General features: G+C 46.5%; 1 protein-coding gene across 5 annotated transcripts in view; it reads right to left on the bottom strand.

Moving 5' to 3' along the window:
* The window catches only part of PRDM2 (PR/SET domain 2), a 114,440-nt gene extending 96,815 nt beyond the window's left edge, over positions 1–17,625 (bottom strand). For 2 of the 5 annotated variants that reach the window (XM_058675457.1, XM_058675476.1), the window contains exons 1-2: positions 11,555–11,749; positions 1,255–1,328 (exon numbers count right to left, since the gene is read on the bottom strand). In XM_058675457.1, coding sequence (XP_058531440.1) covers positions 1,255–1,263 — 9 coding nt within the window. In that variant the 5' untranslated portion in view covers positions 1,264–1,328; positions 11,555–11,749. Of the gene's footprint in view, positions 1–1,254; positions 1,329–11,554; positions 11,750–17,540 lie in introns of those variants that run through there. The other 3 variants (XM_058675458.1, XM_058675464.1, XM_058675471.1) reach the window with 3 other exon arrangements.
* Between the last annotated feature and the right edge of the window lie 235 nt (positions 17,626–17,860).

The raw sequence follows: 17,860 nt of genomic DNA, 5'->3' as shown, positions 1-17,860 counted from the left end.
CGCCAACAGTCACAGAACAGGAAGACAAATGCAATCTACGACACACGTGTGCGCAGAACTCTGATGGACGAGGACTGCGAAAACCGGCCCTGTTCCCTTCTCCCTCCCCCACCCCACCATCTGAAAAATAATTTGCCTTCAAAAGCATGTTAGTAAATCCACAAGTTTTAGGATAATAGGAACCACGTGTCCCATGTGTTCAACAGATTCGCTTTTTATGATGTACAGTCCCCTGCATTAAAATAAACCTATTTCTGATTTTTAAAAAAGTAATGAAATGAAATTAAAAATCCATAACGAAAATTTCACAGCTCACAGTGCAACATGGGACTGAATTTATTAAATGTGACCATCTAATGAAACTGGACTTGCGATCCTTGGTCAGAAAGACCAGCACATGGTAAAAAGGCATCCATGATTTCAGTTAATGGGAGTTGTAAAATGTTTTCAAGTTTCAGAGTTTCCAGTTAAAAATCAAAAACTGAATCACATGCCTCACATTTTTAGGCTTTGTTCGCTTAAAATATATATATATTATGAAGATTTTTAAAGAGAAAACTTTCCTGATACCCATAAATTTTTATTAAATGCAAGTGAAAAAAATCTTGGCAGCAGACAATAAGAATCCCTACTCTAGAATCTGTTACGAACTCCTAACTGCTTCTCTTGATCAGAACAGCCTCACGGCTACAGAAACATTCCTGGCAGAACAGCTACCTCTCCAGGTGACCTCACTCCCTCCTGCAAAGAGAACTCCACCCTGCATGTCACATCTGCCCTCTTGGTTTTACTCTGTGAGCAAGTTTTTCAAAGGTAAAATGGTTAACATTTCCCCTTCGATCATCATGGGCTCTAAAAATAACTTTCCTTCTTCCTTTTCAACCAACGGATAATTACAAAGTAAAACCTATTAACAACGAAACATCAAAACAAGCTTCAAACATGGGGGGAAAAAAACCAGAAAACTCTCACTCTAGGGAATGGCGGGGAGAGAGAGCAGAAACAAGCCTGAGGTAAAACTCCTAATAATGAGACCTGCACTGAGGGGGCACAGAAATGCCCACCCGCACCAAAGCCACACACACTCCACTCCACGCACAGAGGCACGCTGTGAAAGCAGTGAAGCCACAAATGATGCTGGGAAACAAAATGAAACACTGGGAGAATGAAGGCGCGCGGTACTACCTTCCACGCGCCAAGAGCCGCTCTGACATCCAGGCCATGTATTGGTATAAATTCTTACTTTAAACTCACCTGATTCATTTTCAATTCCTGTTGTGTTCTGTAAAGATACACACAACAAAGAAACTTCTTTGATTACATGAGCCCTAAAAAGAAAAACAGACAAATGTAATATGTTCCTGCCTACAAATTTACAGTGATTTAAAACCACACACAGAACCCTAGCATTTGCTCAAAGGGCCGTTCACCACGCCACTCCATGCTGGATCCATCTATGCTGATGGTCCACTTCTCGGATTGATTATCTACAATAAAACAGATTGCTTACTAGGGCTTCATGGCATGAGTACACTACAGTGAAAGCAGACTCCTTAGAACGACATCAAATTTCTGCTTTGGAATTACTCCTTTGCTAAGAAACAAATTAGCTTTGTTAATAGCCAGAAACAAAGCGCTGCTGAGTGGCTTGTCGCATGGTGCTGTGTCCTGCGGATGATATCAAGACTTTCCTTTTATGTCCATGTGCAGAATGCCAACACAATTCGACCCCACTCCATCATGCTGTTTTCCAAGTTCCTGGAGCAGAAAGGTAGATTCGCCAGCATTGGCCACTGAGAGTTTTCTTTAAGGAACACAACAAAAACCTTGCAATCAAAGGCAAATGGCTTAATAAAAGATGTTTGCAAAGAGCTATAATTATTGCTTAAAAATTTGTGCTCAATATATTCACAGTACAGAAAAATAAAGAGAAGACAAAATCCTTTTTGTGAAAACAGGAGACTCACTTTTTGCCTTCTGCAGCGCTCACCTGAGGAGTCACCAGATCTCATTTACAAAGCACACCACCTTAAGAATTCCCACCGTAACAGCCTGAAGGTCTCCGGCACATGGCCAGCCACACACCAGTCAGCCCCATTCCACCTTTCCATGCACGCTGCTTCCGGTCCTGGGCCACAAGACTCTGATTACATTCTAACTGAATGTCTTAATTGTTAATGACTCAAGAAATGCATAATTGAGTGGTATTCTGCATCCTGGAAGAACACATTGCCTACCCACCATCATAAAGAATGTTCTTTTACATTCCATTTTCGTTTTGTTTTTTTTTTTAATACGGGCTGCTGGGTGTTTTCTTTTGCCATTACTTAAACTATCTAACCACTCTTCACTGTAAAAAGGCACTACGTAAGTTAGGGCCCAAGCAGCTCAAGTACTTCTCACTCATAACCGGCACGGAAAACATATTCTGAAACACTGCATCTTGCTAGAGCTCAATGCTTGCCAAACCAACATAAACCCTCAGTAGGTAGGTATTCGGTGAATAAACATCAGACATTATCTCTCACACAAATTTTACAGGTCCTTCCTTTGTTTGCCTCATAGGTTAAACACAATCAGTTCATCTGGATGATGTCGTTATGTTAAAAGAAAAAAAAAAGGGATACTTGGGTGGCCAGCACTGTAGCTGGCACATGGGTTAAGCTGCCACCTGAAATTCTGGCATCCTGGCTGTTCCACTTCTGACCCAGCTCCCAGTTTTGTGCCTAAGAAAAACAGCAGAAGAGGATCCAGCTCTTTGGGCCCTCGCTCTCAGGTGGGAAATCCCAACGAAGTTCCTGATCTTGGCTTTACACGATCCCAGCCATTGTGACCACTTGGGAAACAAAACAGTGAATGGAACATCTCTCTCTCTCCCCATCTCTGTAACTCTGACTTTCAGAATACATACATAAATCTTTAAAGAAGAAGAAGAAAGGAGGAAGCAGGAAGGTCAGAGGAAGAAGGAGGGAGGGAGAGAGGAAGCGGGGAAGGAACGGTTCAGCATGGTGCTATGGCTAATCCTCCACTTGCAATGTCAGAATTCCATATGGGCATTGGTTTGCATCCTGGCTGTCCCACTTCCCAATCCAGCTCTCTGCTTATGAACTAGGAGAACAGCAGAGTGTGGTTCAAATCCTTGGGACCTTGCACTCACATGGAAGAAACAGAGGAAGCTCCTGGCTTCAGATTGGCTCAGCTCTGACCATTGTGATTTGGGGAATGAACCAGCAGGTGGAAGATCTCTCTCTCTCTCCTTCTCTCCCACCTCATCCTCTGTGTAAATCTACCTTTCAACTAAACATAAATAAATCTTTAAAAAAGAAAAAGGTATGGGGCCTGACACAACAGCTTGGTGGCTAGAGCCCTTGCCTTGCATCTGCCAGCATCCCATATGGGCGCGGGTTCATGTCCCAGCTGCTCTACTTCCCTTCCAGCCCCCTGCTTGTGGCCTGGGAAAGCAGTAGAGGATGGTTCAAAGCCTTGGGAGCCTGCATCCATGTGGGAGACCTGGGGGAGGCTCCTGGCTTTGGATCAGCTCAGCTCCGGCTGTTGAGGCCACTTGGGGACTGGACCAGTGATGGAACATCTATCCCTCTGTCTCTCCTCCTCTCCGTATATCTGAATTTCCAATAAGAAATAAATAAAGCTTTTAAAATAGAAAAAAGTATGCATGTCAAACAGTAATAAAGTCAGTTGAGCCCAAGGTGTGTACCCCTAACTCCCCCATCATAACTGCCCACAAGAGCCATCGTGACACTTTGTGCCCCTGGTAGATAAGAGGTTAGGATTCACCTGTCCTCTTAGTAAGCTTTTCTAGGTAGATTCATTAACAACTGAGAAACAGAAGAAAAGCTTGTAGTAAGAAGTAACCATATCAACAAAGGCCACCAACCCCATCTCCTGGCATTGCCTTCTCCCTCTCACAGGGACTATCAGTAGCAATACCAGTCTAACTCCTGTTTGTAAAGCTCCCTCCATGGACTAGGGCACTAGGCTGCCCTCACATGAATTAGCCCAGTCATCTCTACCAAGGCAGGCCCTAGCATCCTCAAAAGCAAAAGACAGATCCAAGCAGCTAAAGACAGCTTGGCCAAGCTCTCATGACCAGGGTTTGCCTCTTACCCCCATATTTCACCATTTTTGTTCTTGTGAGGATTTTTTTCACATTTCAGCAGCTTTATTGACATATTCATATATCATACAATTGACATTTTAAAAAGATTTATTTTTAGTTGAAAAGCAGATTTTATAGAGAGAGGAGAGACAGTGAGAGAAGGTCTCCCAGCTTGGTTCACTCCAAATGGTCTCAACAGCTAGAGCTGAGCTGATCCAAAGCTTGGAGTCAAGAGCTTCTTCCAGGTCTCCCATGTGAGCGCAGGGGCCCAAGGATTTGGGCCTCTTTCCAAGGCCATAAGCAGAGAGCTGGATCAGATGTGGAGCAGCTAAGACACCAACTGTGCTCATATGGGATGTTGGCGCCACACAGTGGAGAACTAACCTGCACATCGGCCCCAATACCTGACTCATTCTAAGAATACAATTCAAAAGTATAGGCTGTACTCACAGATTTGTGCAGCTAGCTATCATCATCACTTATTTTAGAACATTCTCAACACATAAGAAACCTTCAACAGTCATGCTCCACTCCCTTCTAATACCCATCCTCAGTGCAAGACCATTACTAACCCACTTTCTGCCTTGACAGACCTGCCACTTCTGAATATTTCCTCTTGCCCAAGAGCAAGACTATAGCAGTTGACTTTTAGGATCTTAAATGGCTTTAATTTCTATTCTAGGATTAAGCCACATTTCATTCCAAAAACTAGACCAAGTGTCCCCTTGCCTCGCTTGGAGCACCTCCTACCGCTGGAGCTCAGGTCCCGGGCAGTGACAAGAAGGAAGACTCTATTGCCCTTCTTGGAGGAGAAGACCTACAAAAACACCACAAAACCAAGCTGGGCAGTCGTCATAAAATAAACGTGCTTCCGAGAAAACCACACAGGTGCAAGGCAGAGGGACTCTGAGCACCGGCTCTTATCTCGACGCCTGCAGATCCAACAGCTGGCTCAGAGAGGCAATGGGAAGAGGTGGCAGCAAAGCAAGTAGGGACGCTGCAAGGCAGTGAACCAGTGGATGGAGTTCTCCCTGTTCGTATTTCTAGTTTGAGAAGTCAACATCAGATCTGTATCCTCTGAGTCGAGGGAGAGAGGAAATGCTGGTTATTTGGCAAGCAGTATTAGTGCAGGGCCCCTACCCCAGAACGTAAAACGAGAAAGATGGATCTTTTCTTTGGAAAGGGACATTGAGTGTATTCCAATGGGTACAATTAGGCAACAGGTAGTGTAGAAGCAACACTACCAGTCATGCAATAATCTGCAACATATTGTGGTTTTCTTCATGAAAAAGCTGAGATCCGCTGTGATAAGCAAGGCTGAGCCTTGTTCAGCGTTGCACTAGTTAGGTTATCTGGCACCAGACATGGGGATGACACAGTCATCTGAACTGAGCTTGAGTCGGCAACTACAAAGGGTGAGGAAAGGGGAAGGCGAAAAGTGTCAATTACAGAAGGGAGTACAGATGAAAAGCAGATGGAAAGAAGGCAGCATTTCAGACAACAGCAGCTCCATCCCCCAGCACTGAGGACAGAGACCTGGAGCCATCGCTGACTCCCCCCTTACCTTCCTTCCAGCTCAGTCGGCAGCCATCCCAGGGCTCACTCTGCTCTTTTCCAATAGAATTTAATAATAATAATAATTAAATGTATTTAAAATGCAAAGAATGACAGACTGATTCCCCCAAATGCCCACACCAGCCAGGCTGGGCTAGGCCAGGCCAAAAACTCGAATTAGGAACTTCATTCAGGTCCCCCGCCATGAGACACTGGCAGGGGCCGGAGTACCTAAGCCATCCCCAGTGCCCGCCAGGATGTGGACATCAGCAGGAAGCCAGAGTCAGGAGCCGAGCCAGGACTCAAACCCAGACACTCCCATGCGGGCACGGATATCCCAGGAGACTTCTGACCAACCACCCCTCAAGCGATGCTTTTTAAATTAAATTATTTATTAAACTATGCTAAAAACAAGGGAGGTTAAAGCTCAGGTGATCTCTGCCAGGGAACACAGCATCTTGTGCTGGGCACGTCCTCTTCCATGAGACTGCCCCGTTCCTCACGGCTGCCCCGAGCACTCTGTGCCACAAGGCCTGCAACCTCTGCTCACAGCCCCAGCTGGGAACCTCTGCGCTGTTCAGGCAACCAGCTACAGGTGATCTTGTGTTTTAAAGCCATCACAGACTCGGAGCTCCCCCGCACTGCTGCAGAAACACCGTGGCGATCCTGCAGAGCTCCCATCCTGCAGCCACACTGCTGTCACACTCAGCTTAACACAACAGGTCCAACGAGAGGAGCCGAGCACCCATCCTGTCAGTGCAGAGGCAGGGGACAATCTTTGCCTGACCATCACTGAAGCCTTGCCAAATCCCACCAAAAGCTTCCTAAAGAATGCTCAGCAATTAAGAGTCTTTGGTAGGACACAGAAAATCTTGAAACCCTTAGGACTTCTCTGACCCTGGCTTCTGCCTCAGTTTGCTGGATTTCCACAGCCTTCCTATTCTACCTTGCTGATACTTCTCAGTCCTTGAAGCAGGATATAAAGTACGTCGGTCGAACATACGGACTTCGAGCACGTACATTATTACCACCTGCGAATCTGATCTCCATGAGGGCGCTTCAAAGGTTCCCAAGATAATAAACTCACCTTTTAATTTTACTTTTACATTAATTTTTAAAGTATTCATACTCAAACGAACTGAATAATAATAATAGTCTATGATGCTAACAGTATATATGCACTTACATTTTCAAGCTATCGCTGTGAAATTCTAGGATAAATCATCCTTACATACATAATGTCTAGCGGCTGGTACTGTGGTGCAGTGGAAAGCTGCTGCCTGCAACACTGCACCGAGTCCCGTCTGTTCCACTTCACATCTAGCTTTCTTGCTAATGCACTTCAGAAGACAACAGAAGATATCCCAGGTACTTGAGCCCATGTGGGACCTACAGACGGAAGTCCTGGCTCCTGGCTTCAGCCTAGCCCATACCTGGCTCTTACAGTCATTTGGGAAACGAACCAGCTGAACAAAGATCTCTTTCTTTTCTCTCTCCCGCTGTCACTCCACCTTCCAAATAAACAAATCCTTTTATAATTGTCTGCCTGTGGTGCTGGCAATCCATATGGGAACTGGTGTGAGTCCCAGTTGCTCCACTTCCAATACAGCTTCCTGCTAATGGCCTTGCAAAGCAGCAGAGAATGGTCCAAAGCCTTAGGCCCCTGTACCTATATGGGAGACCCAGAAGAAGCTCCTGGCTCCTGGCTTCAGATCAGCCTAGCTCTGGCCGTTGTGGCTATTTGGGGAATGAACCAGAGGATGGAAGATCTGTCTTTCTGCTGCTGCTGCTTCTCTCTGTAACTCTTTCAAGTAAAATTAAATTAAATTTAAAAGCTATAGAAATCATCAATATCATAAGAATGATTTAATTATAAATGATCACTATCAATACGGCAACAATAAAATAATCAGGGTATTTATTAAAATGCTGGTCCCCTAAAGAGTCAAGACAACCCCAATGACAATTGAGCTGTAAGCATTGGAGCCAGAGGTCATGAGAAAGGCGACCTCCAAGGTGCCGCCTATTCTGAGTCGGTTCAGCCCTGCAGCCCCAACCCCAGCTTCAGCACCAATCCCCTGAAGCTTAAGATGTTCATGAAATAACCCTAACATATGCTACTTCAAAATCTACAAAGTTATGTCAGAGGCATAGTAAAAGAAATAGCTGATTTTTTTTTCTCAGAGGAGTCCTAAGATTAGCTTAAGTCTGAACAGGAAAAAATGGAACTGGAAAAATACTTGACTTGTAATGCATCTGTAAGTCACTGATATCATTTTGTAATTATTCTTTAGGATAATATATATGTTTATACTATAATCTGGAGGCTAACTGAAAAAGGATTAATTTGGCAATGCTAATTAGAGGTCATTAATGGTGCAATTATTTTATAGCTACTTTTCTTAATCACAAAAAGTTCCACACTGTAACACCAAAAATCAGAAACTTAAGAGCTGTATAAACTAAAAGTAAAAGCAGAAAAAAGTAATGGAACCAGTATGGTTATATCAAATTTAAAAGACCAAAAATGCAATAAAGAGTAGGTACAAGAAAAACTTAAGGTTCCATTTTCTTAGAAAAGCTGATGGTGAAGAAAAGAAAAATATAGAAAACTGATCAGCACATCAAGTAGTGCTCAGAGAAAATAAATGTCAGAGAAGCAAATACAGGGACAGCTAGATCTGCAGAGTAGATGCGGCACACCTGACACTGCTCGGAGGCCAGCGTTAGGCACGGCACATGCCTAAAAGACTCTTGCAATCCAGAAACTTCTAAGAAAATAAAAATATCTGAACTATGCAACTTCTCAAACAGTAATTTTTATTATTTTACAATCACTATTAAGGTACTCATTGTCATAGAAAACTACCATTTACAATTCTTAACAAAACAGTGGAATTGCCAAACTGGCCATCTGCAAATCCAAAAAAAAAAAAAAATCGATGCAAAAAGCATGGAGAAGCTGCTTTGTTAGCTTCAGCACAAGCACTAATATTGAATCTGCTAATGAAAAAAATCATCCATTTCCCCTTGCTAAAAATAATGCAACAGAAAAAGCATTATCGTCTAGTTTCCCACTAACGACCCAACCTCCCCTTGAAAATGCAGACTATATTACCAAACTAAACTGAAACATCCAACCGATGTGACCATCATTTTAGGAATAAGGCAAGAGCGTGTGGCAGTGGGAAGGAAGAGAAGGAGGGAGAGAGACCAGAAATACAGCAAGGATTTGGCAAAGTGCTGACTCAGAGGGTGTAGGCTCTTTCTGTTTGGAAACACTCAGGGTTCTCTCATCCCTAAAGCTCTCTCTCCAATGTGGTAAGGCAGAGGAGCTCCCCACCTGGGGGAATCTCCCCACGGGGAGAGATACAAACAACCAGATGCTCTGCTCCAAACCAACCAGCCATTTCGCCCATGAAAAAGGCCCGGCCCACCACAATTCCTGCGTCCCCGGATGCAGGGAGCAGAGACAGCCTTGGCACAAACCTAACTAAGGACTTCTGCTCCAGATGGAAGAATCTAACAGTGACAGCAGCTGCGGTTTGACAGGCTGGAGAAACACAGGGGCTGTGGTGCAATGGGAGGTGCAGCGCTCCAAGGAAAAAACCAGGAGAGCTGAGAGCTTGTGTCTGAAACCTGTAAGCTACAGAGCTCTGAAGTCAACAGCCCTGCGGCTCCCAGGAACCCTGAGCACTGAAACAGTACCTGGTAAAGTGTCCAATGAGACCGGCTGCCAAGTTAGGGAAGCACACGCTTGCACTGGCACTCTGGAGCATTTGCAACCCCAGCATATTGCTTCTCTTAAAAAAAAAAAAAGAAAGAAAGAAAAGAAAGAAATTAGGGGGGAAATTTTTCAAAGCCACTGCTCCAAGCATCTGATTCTAAAGAACTAGTTCAAAAAACAGCTGCATGGCGTCTGCTGACCTGGCCGATGCCACGGATAGGTCTTAATTAATATAATACTCCACCTTATTCTTTTGACTAAACTTACACACTTGTGCTGCGGTGTACTGCAATGAATATGTAACTCATTACATCATCAATCTCAGGCATTGCTTAGGGTTTCACAGTAATTGCCTATGATGTCCTAATTAAAAATTCCTAGTTTCTCCCAAGAAACTAAAACAAAGCATTACACCTCTCTCTACGGCAGGAATATTCCTCTCCATGGTTCAGAACACACAAGAATCATTGTCAGTTTTCCTGAACGAGGTAATTCTATCCAAGCAAAACATCCTTGGATTAAAAAGTTAATTTCCTTTCCTTGTTGTCAAAGCTAACTGCCCAAAACTACAGATGCAGAAACCAAAGGAGAAGGTGGGAGGCTGGGTATTGCTCTCTGATGGGAACTACAAAGAATCGCGTCATCATTACAGCTCTCATGGAACATACTAGGCGACCAACTGTTGACTGTTCCACACAGCAGCACTGAAATCAAAGTCCTGATACAAAGACAATTTTCGAACACCTCCCCTGTGTCAGACACATTAAAGCTTCACATGCTTACACAAAGAAAAGTCAATGCTTTGCTAGCACTCAAATGCCAAGCTTCCACCCCAACACTTCTAAAGCAAGATGCCAAGTGATACACTGCACAATTCTCAAAAGAAAAGGCCCTCTCCTGAACTGCTGTGAGTCTCTGCTCTCCCACGGGGGCTGACAATGCAAATGTTATTCTTGTGATCAAACCTTTAAAGTTGAAACTGTTCAGAAAACTTTGGAAACTATCTGTGCATTTCCTAAATTGTGGAGGAAAGCTCCCACAGAGTGGCCATACCAGTCCCGCCACCGAGTACTCGCTTCTCAGACATAAAGATGCCAAGTACTAACGTAGCCATCTTACAAATGGCTGCTTGGGAGGCTTGGCTTCTCCTACGCTGTGACACAGTTCATCTGCTAAGGGAGAGGCTTCCAGAATTCACAGTGGAACTGTGACACCAGAGGAACTGTAACTCAGATTCACTGCAGTGCCAGGCACGCTGACATCCCACAGATCCTATAGGTAGCAGTTTATTTTGGCAAGGAACAGCCCTTCTAGCTTAAATAACAGCCCTTCTAGCTTAAATAATCTGAGGCCCAGGTTTTAGCCCCCTAAACAGGCAACTACTTCTGTTCTCAAGCAACGCCAACTGTCTGCAGACCTATAGGGTTAGCACTTCTTATTTGAAAGTAGAAAGACAGATGTCTAAGTACAGGATGAGAGAGACAACAGACTCTCCCGAAGTGCACCTGCAGCGTTTGTAACTAGCGCAGCTCAAGGATCAGTACGGAACAAAAATGAACGCATGGGGCCAGCTCCAGGTGCTCTGTGTCTCCACTGACAGCAAAGCTAGAACCAGAGAGTGGGAGAAGGGGAGGCAGCTGGAGAGCAGGAGCAGGCAAGCCAGCTGCCAATCCAGGATACCTAAAATTAGGATCGGAACCATAGGTAGCAGCTGAAAGGAAACAAAGAATGTTACAGGCACCACCGAGGAAGCATGGTTGAGCTGAGTGGTGAAGAGGAGGCCAAAGAGAGGGTGAAGATGAGCTCGACATCAAAGCTGGCACCTTGGGAAGAACAACCGCCTGACTGTATTTGCACGGAGACAGCAGGCAGGAGTGAGGGCAGAGCTTAAGGAAAGGGGTGAGCTCCATTTTGGAGCATCTCAACAGAGACCAGACATGCCTATTTGAAGCTACGCCAGCAATATGGAAAAGCAGGCTCCAGCCGGGACAGGCCGTGAGGTTACTGATGGAGAGTTAGAGGCCCTCAGTCCCAGAGGTAGCTCAGGAAAGGCAGCTCAGGAAAGGCAGCTCAGGCAGGAACATCCAGACAGAAGAGAAAGCGACCCAGGATCTGGCTCTGGGAAGGCATGGAAGCAGCTGGAAAGTCGCCCTTGCCTCCACCATGCTTGGTGACCATGATGTCACAAACCTGGGCTTCCTTCAACAAGAATTGAGCCACATTATCTCCCAGGACCCACCACACTGGGAGACCACAAAGGTGCTATTCATGTTTCTGAAAAGCCACTTCGGTTGGGAAACTCACACTGGATTTGAGAACCGCAGGGAGGTAGCACGCAGGTATCACGCAGTGGCGTGGAGTCCGCAGGCAGGTGCCCGGAATGTGGAGGAACAGATAGGTCACAAAGGACCTAAGGAACTCTGATGGGTTTATGAGACACCGACCAGGTAACACACACATATGCAAGTGACACACAGCACTGCCAGCAAGAACGCCCCCAGATGAGGCCCCTCCACCTTGCAGCTCCAGAACTGTAAGCCAAAATCAACCTCCCTCTTCATACTTTATCCAGACTGCAGTATTATCAGCAACTGAGCAGGGCTAGTACAAAAATCTCAAGTATTTCAAACTGCTTGCAAATTCCTTGTTTACAGATTGATTTATTTACTTATTTGAAAGGCACAATTACAGAGAAAGACTTGCTGTATATTGATTCACCACCCCACAAATGTCTATTCTGCTTCACTCACAATACCCAAGGCTAGACCAGGCTGAAGCCAGGAGCCAGGAACTCCATCTGGGTCTCCCACATGAGTGTCAGGGACCCAGACGCTTAAGCCACCTTCCACTGCCTTCCAAGGTGTATTCACAGGCAACTGAGGCACCAGGACTCGAACTGGCACTCATATGGGATGCTGACGTTGCAGGTGAGCTTGGTGAGTGGCCAGCCTGGACCAGACCGGGTCATTCTGTGCTGCCCTGCCTCTGACCCAGACTTGAGAGTCACTCAACACTGCTCTCGGGTAGCATTCTCCCTGCTCCATGCCCCTCATAAGTAGTGAGACTGTGCCACAAATAATACAAATTTATCCCAAAAACACTCTTACTGAAAATTCCTACTTTCAGATGTACTTTAAAGCTGAATCATGGGTCTGGTACAATGGCTCAAGTGGCTAACTCTGCCTTGCAAGCACCAGGGTCCATGTGGACGTTGGTTTGTGTCCTGGCTGCTCCATTTCCCATCCAGCTCCCTGCTTGTGGCCTAGGAAAGTAGTGGAGGATGGCCCAAAGCCTTGGGAACTTGCACCTGCGTGGGAGAACCAGAAGAAGCTTCTGGCTCCTGGCTTCAAAATGGCTCAACTCTGGCCGTTACAGCCATTTGGGGAATAAATCAGCCGACAGAAAAAATCTTTCTGTCTTTCACTCTCTCTATAAAATCTGCCTTTCCAGGGCCTGGCACAATAGCATAGGGGTTAAAGTCCTCACCTTGAATGCACCAGGATCCCATATAGGCACAGGTTCTAATTCCAGCAGCCCCACTTCCCATCCAGCTCCCTGCCTGTAGCCTGAGAAATCAGTCAAGGACGGCCCAAAGCTTTGGGACCCTGCTCCCACATGGGAGACCCAGAAGAAGCTCCTGGCTCCTGGCTTCGGATTGGCTCAGCTCCAGCCATTGAGGCTGCTTGGGGAGTGAACCACTGGATGGAAGATCCTCCTCTCTGTCTCTTCTCCTCTCTGTATTATCTGCCTTTCCAATAAAATTTTTTTAAAAACCTGCCTTTCCAATAAAAATAAATAAATAAATAAAAACTAGACCTTTCAGAATTGAGTCAGGTTCCTGGCAGGAGTCTCCCAGAGTGAGAACCCATGGAATGTTCTCTCTGATACCCCCATGAGGCCTCAGTGGCAGTGTCTCACACAAGATTCCTACGCAAATGTACAGGGACTTGGAGAATCTACCAACACTTTTCAAATGTCGGTGGCATCATTTAAATTAGTTGACAGTGGCACAGGATCGTCCCAGCAGAGCCTAACACAGTCCCAGCAGAACCACACACAAGCACATGTGAAATATGGGGATTCCCCTCATTTCCAGACAGGCTGCCAGCTGTAATCAAACCAACAGTTGCACTTAGCTTTAGATATGTCAGGCCAGCTGTGCCAAGAAGTAATTCAGCTCTTTGAAAGCACAACATAGCCTATGATTGATTGCAAGAGCTACAAAATATTCTTTTCTCCAAAATGGCTGGACAATGTGTAAGTATTCAGTGAAACTTTCTTTATTGCATGTTCCAAAGGACTAATAAATGAAAACACGGTGCAGATAGAACATGAGCAAAGATTCTACAGTAGATACTACAGAGTACCAAGAAAAGTATTCTAACCATATTTCACTCCAAATAAACTAAATATACTGCATGCAATAACTCCTAAGTCATGTTTCAGGGGGGCAGGGGTGATGAGGAGAGGCGTTCTCTTGAGAGAGAATATTTCACTGGCACACATACTCATTCCAAGAGAAACGATGCAGACTGCTTCTCCCAAGTGTGGGACCAACAGCACGTGTCTCTCTGTGTTTTATTAATCATTAAATTCCTCCATAAGAAAACTTCAATCTACATGAGCTATACTTCTGAACATTCAGCAACATACATATTTTCCTTCCAGGGAAAATTGTATTAAGAACGCGTATTTTCCGTAAAGATCAATAAGCTATCTTTAAACTGCAATGACTCAAAGTTAGGTAAGCATCTGAAAAAGCGAACCTCAAGAGAAATTCATCATTTCTGTACATAACCCTAAACTGCTAGTTTCAGAAAGAAAATCTTTAGACAACTATAGTTTGGCTTCTACCATCAACCTTCAAGGGGTTGCTTCAACCAAGGCCCATTTTCTGAGAGAAAAAGACAGTTATTTCCATGCTATCCAGTATAATGCGCCACATGCTTTAATTATTCACCATGAATCAACTCTATGCAAATTTATTTAAACTCCTTAATAACTTAATCTGCATACTGGGAATGGTGATCTCGTATCATGAAAACTTCCCGATCTCCAGAACACCTCACGCTGCTTTACTGCCACAAGAACAGAGGGCAACAAATCCAGAGGTCACACAGCGGCCCTCTGGACAAAACAGAGTCGGCTGCCTGGTTTTAAGACACAAGTCTGATAATCCATTCTGAGGCTTTGACTTCGGGTGCCAGTAATTTAACCACACAGTGAGATGAGGCTTCTTCCTGTAACACAGCAGCAGTAAAGAACCACACCATCTTCTGATGGGACATTTGGAAATATCCAGAGACATCATGGGGCGTCACACTGGCATCCGACAGGTACAGGGCTGCTGCTCAATGCCTCGCAGTGTGCAGGAGAGCCCTGCATCACAGTTACTCAACCACAAGCTGAAGGGGTTTTAAGGGAGGTGAAATATCACTTTCAGGATTAAAGGAACCCATAGCTTTCAGATGCTCCAGCAGGACAACTTCCCACAGCTCTGCCTCTAAACTGCTAATCGCATAAGGAGCATGGGCACACAAACTCAGGCCCCAAAGCTTGATGGGTGGCACACCCACCACGATGCCCTGGACACTTGTCAGACATAATGGTACAGGGACCATCAGTTAGGGCCCCTGGCATCTGAAGCCCACTACTATGCAAGTGTGACAAAGGTCCCCGGATTGTATCCACCCTCCTCTATCACTCCCCACCATGGTGTTTTCTGGTGGAAGCCCGCAGTTTTTGGTTTTCTTTCTGCCTGGGCACTAAAAATAACATGAAAGGCTAGTCAGAAGCCATGAAGATAGTGAATAACCCACGGTGCTTTCCAGCCCGGAAAGTCTATGATTTAGCAGGACTTAAAAGGTTTGTAAATCAGAGCCGGAAGTTGAAAAGAGATCAGCAGCTTAAGGAAACAGTTCCATGAATAAATAAACATCTAATGTGAAATAATCATCAAAGACGTATGTGTGCAGATCTGTGTACATAACTGCATGGACCTGGCTGAGAAGAAAGGAGCTGAAATGGAGGAGAAATCTAGTTATTTCTTACCACTATGTCGGCAAGGAAAATAAATAGTTAGAAACCCAAAAGTAGAATTTACATTTTTCCTATATCTTAAAAGACTACAGCACCTAAATACTTATGACAGAAAAAAAAAATCTGAAACACATCTTAATGTAAAAAAAAAACCTCAGGGTTTAGAAACCATAGAAATCAATATGGAAATGATTGATAAAGGATAGCACATCTCCATATCAGAGGGCTATGGAACATCACTTAGAACGGTTAGGACACAGAGGTACGCCCAGAATATCACAAGGGAGGACAGGTCGCAAACAGTGTAGCCGGTGTGGCATCAAGCCTGCTCAAAATGCAAACACACAGAAGTGAATACATTCTGCAACTACGTAGCTACATAAGTGAAGAAACACGAGGGGGGTGGGGAGGACTGACAGTGTTAACAATGGTGCGGTGAAGCCGGGGAAGGGTCTACCCGTTTCTATCGCTTCTTTGTGCTTTTCTCTACTCCACAATTGTTCTACTGTGTGGAGCTCGCTTTGTTACACTTGTACTTTCAGAACTAATACATTCTTACACATTTAAATGGATTTGTTTCAGGAGCTGTCCTTGAAAGGAGGGGAGGGTGGGGCAGGGGGAGGAATATACCAACTTTTCACATAAAGAGACCACTTCCAAAATAAACAAAAGCAAGCATCTAGGAAGCCCTATGATTCCATGCTGGGACTTCTTTAAGCACTTAAAACAAGACGATTTTTAAAAAGAGCTTTGAATAATAGGAATAGAATTGAGAACCTGTTCCTACCACGAATTTTGGTCTCAGTGGCCATAGGGTGACATGAGTGAGGGATTAATTAGATGATCTTGGAAGATTGAGGCTAAACTGTGCTTCTGCACAGGAGAGAATCGGGCCAAATAAGTGTGTGTTAGGAGCCGGTGACAGAGCGACCACGCGGCTGGGTACCACCTCAAAATCACAGAACCCACCTGAAACAGGACGTTTAATTCAGCGATGCCTCTCCATTCCTCCTCCTCGACAGTCACACACCAAATTCCCCATCTTCTTTTTTCTAACACTATGAACACAAGTGATCACAATAAAGCCAACTGCGTGCTTTGCTGGGTGGAAGAATCAGCAAAAGGACCTGTTTGTGGTGAAATCCCGCGGTCACTTTTGGCAACAAAGCCTAGAGTAAACAAAAGTTGAAAACACGTTTTTGTAGCCTTGGGGGGACAATGACTGCAGGCACAGTCTTTCACAGTGTTTGACTAAAGGGATCTAAAGATTTCGCAAAAGGCACCGCAGGTCTCAAATAAACCCTAAACCTCCGCGCATCCCTAAAATGCAAAGTAGGGGACCAGTGGGAAGCTCATCTCTGGGGCTTGGAAATTCCTTCCAGCTGTGAGCGGGCTGCCCCATAGCTCAGGGCTTCAAATACGTGGGACCTTCCCGCGTGGATCCCAGGGAACCAGGCGGAACGCCGACCTGTCAGGGTTACTTCCTATCTCTCTCGCCAGTCAAAACGTGGCTCCTGCTGGCTTTAGTGGCAAAATTCGCGAGGGAGCCAGGCACTTCTGTCACACACACTGGGGGCTGTAGGGTCTATGGGGACATCGGGGACACAATTTCCAGGTTTCGACCACACACACACACACGAAAAAAAATAACTATTTAGAAAACACAAAGACTCAAGACACAAAACAAACCAGGAAGGCAAATGGGCAGGACACGCTCAGCACACACACAAAAAAAGGCACGGGCGGCTTGACACCTGTGACGGCCCGGAGCCCACGTGGGGTCCCGGGCGGCCCAGTAGCCGGCTCGCCACGGCCACAAAGCGAACCCCAAACTTCGCCGCGGGGACCCCAAGGCCGGCACGGAGGGACCCGCGCCGACACCCACCCGCGAGGCCACCACCTCCTGGGCGACCGTCGCCTCGCCCCCGGGCCCCCCGCCGGCCGCTCCCGCCCCGACGCCCGGGATCCCTGAGGGGGCGCGCCCGCCGGGCTGCCCCGGGGCGCCCGGTGCCCGCCCGCCGCCGGCGGCCCCGCGCTCCTCGCTGGGCGGGCCCAGCGTCCCGGCTCCGGCCCCGAGGCCGTCCGTGCCACGCCGCTTCTCACCTGCGCCCGCCGCGCCCCGCGCCTCACAGCGCCGAGAGCCGCCGCCGTTCCGCCCGCCCCGGCGCCCGCGGCCGCGCCGCCGCCATCATGGCTCCGGTCGGAAGTGACGTCGGGCGGCGCGGCCGCGGCCTGTGGGCCTTGCGGGACCCCGGCCTCCCGGCCCCTCCGCCGGGCACAACCCCGAGGAACGCGGCCTTCCCGAACGCCGGCCCTCCCTGACGGAGGGCCGCGGTCTCCCGGGTCAAGGCGACGCCGTCACCCCTCAGAGGCGCGCCTCCAGGGGGCCTGACAGGGCCGCGCGCGGTCGCCCTCGCGGACCC

This window comes from Ochotona princeps, chromosome 2 (genome assembly GCF_030435755.1).
Source record: "Ochotona princeps isolate mOchPri1 chromosome 2, mOchPri1.hap1, whole genome shotgun sequence".
NCBI lineage: Eukaryota > Metazoa > Chordata > Mammalia > Lagomorpha > Ochotonidae > Ochotona > Ochotona princeps.
This window is presented reverse-complemented; position numbering and strand designations above follow the sequence as displayed.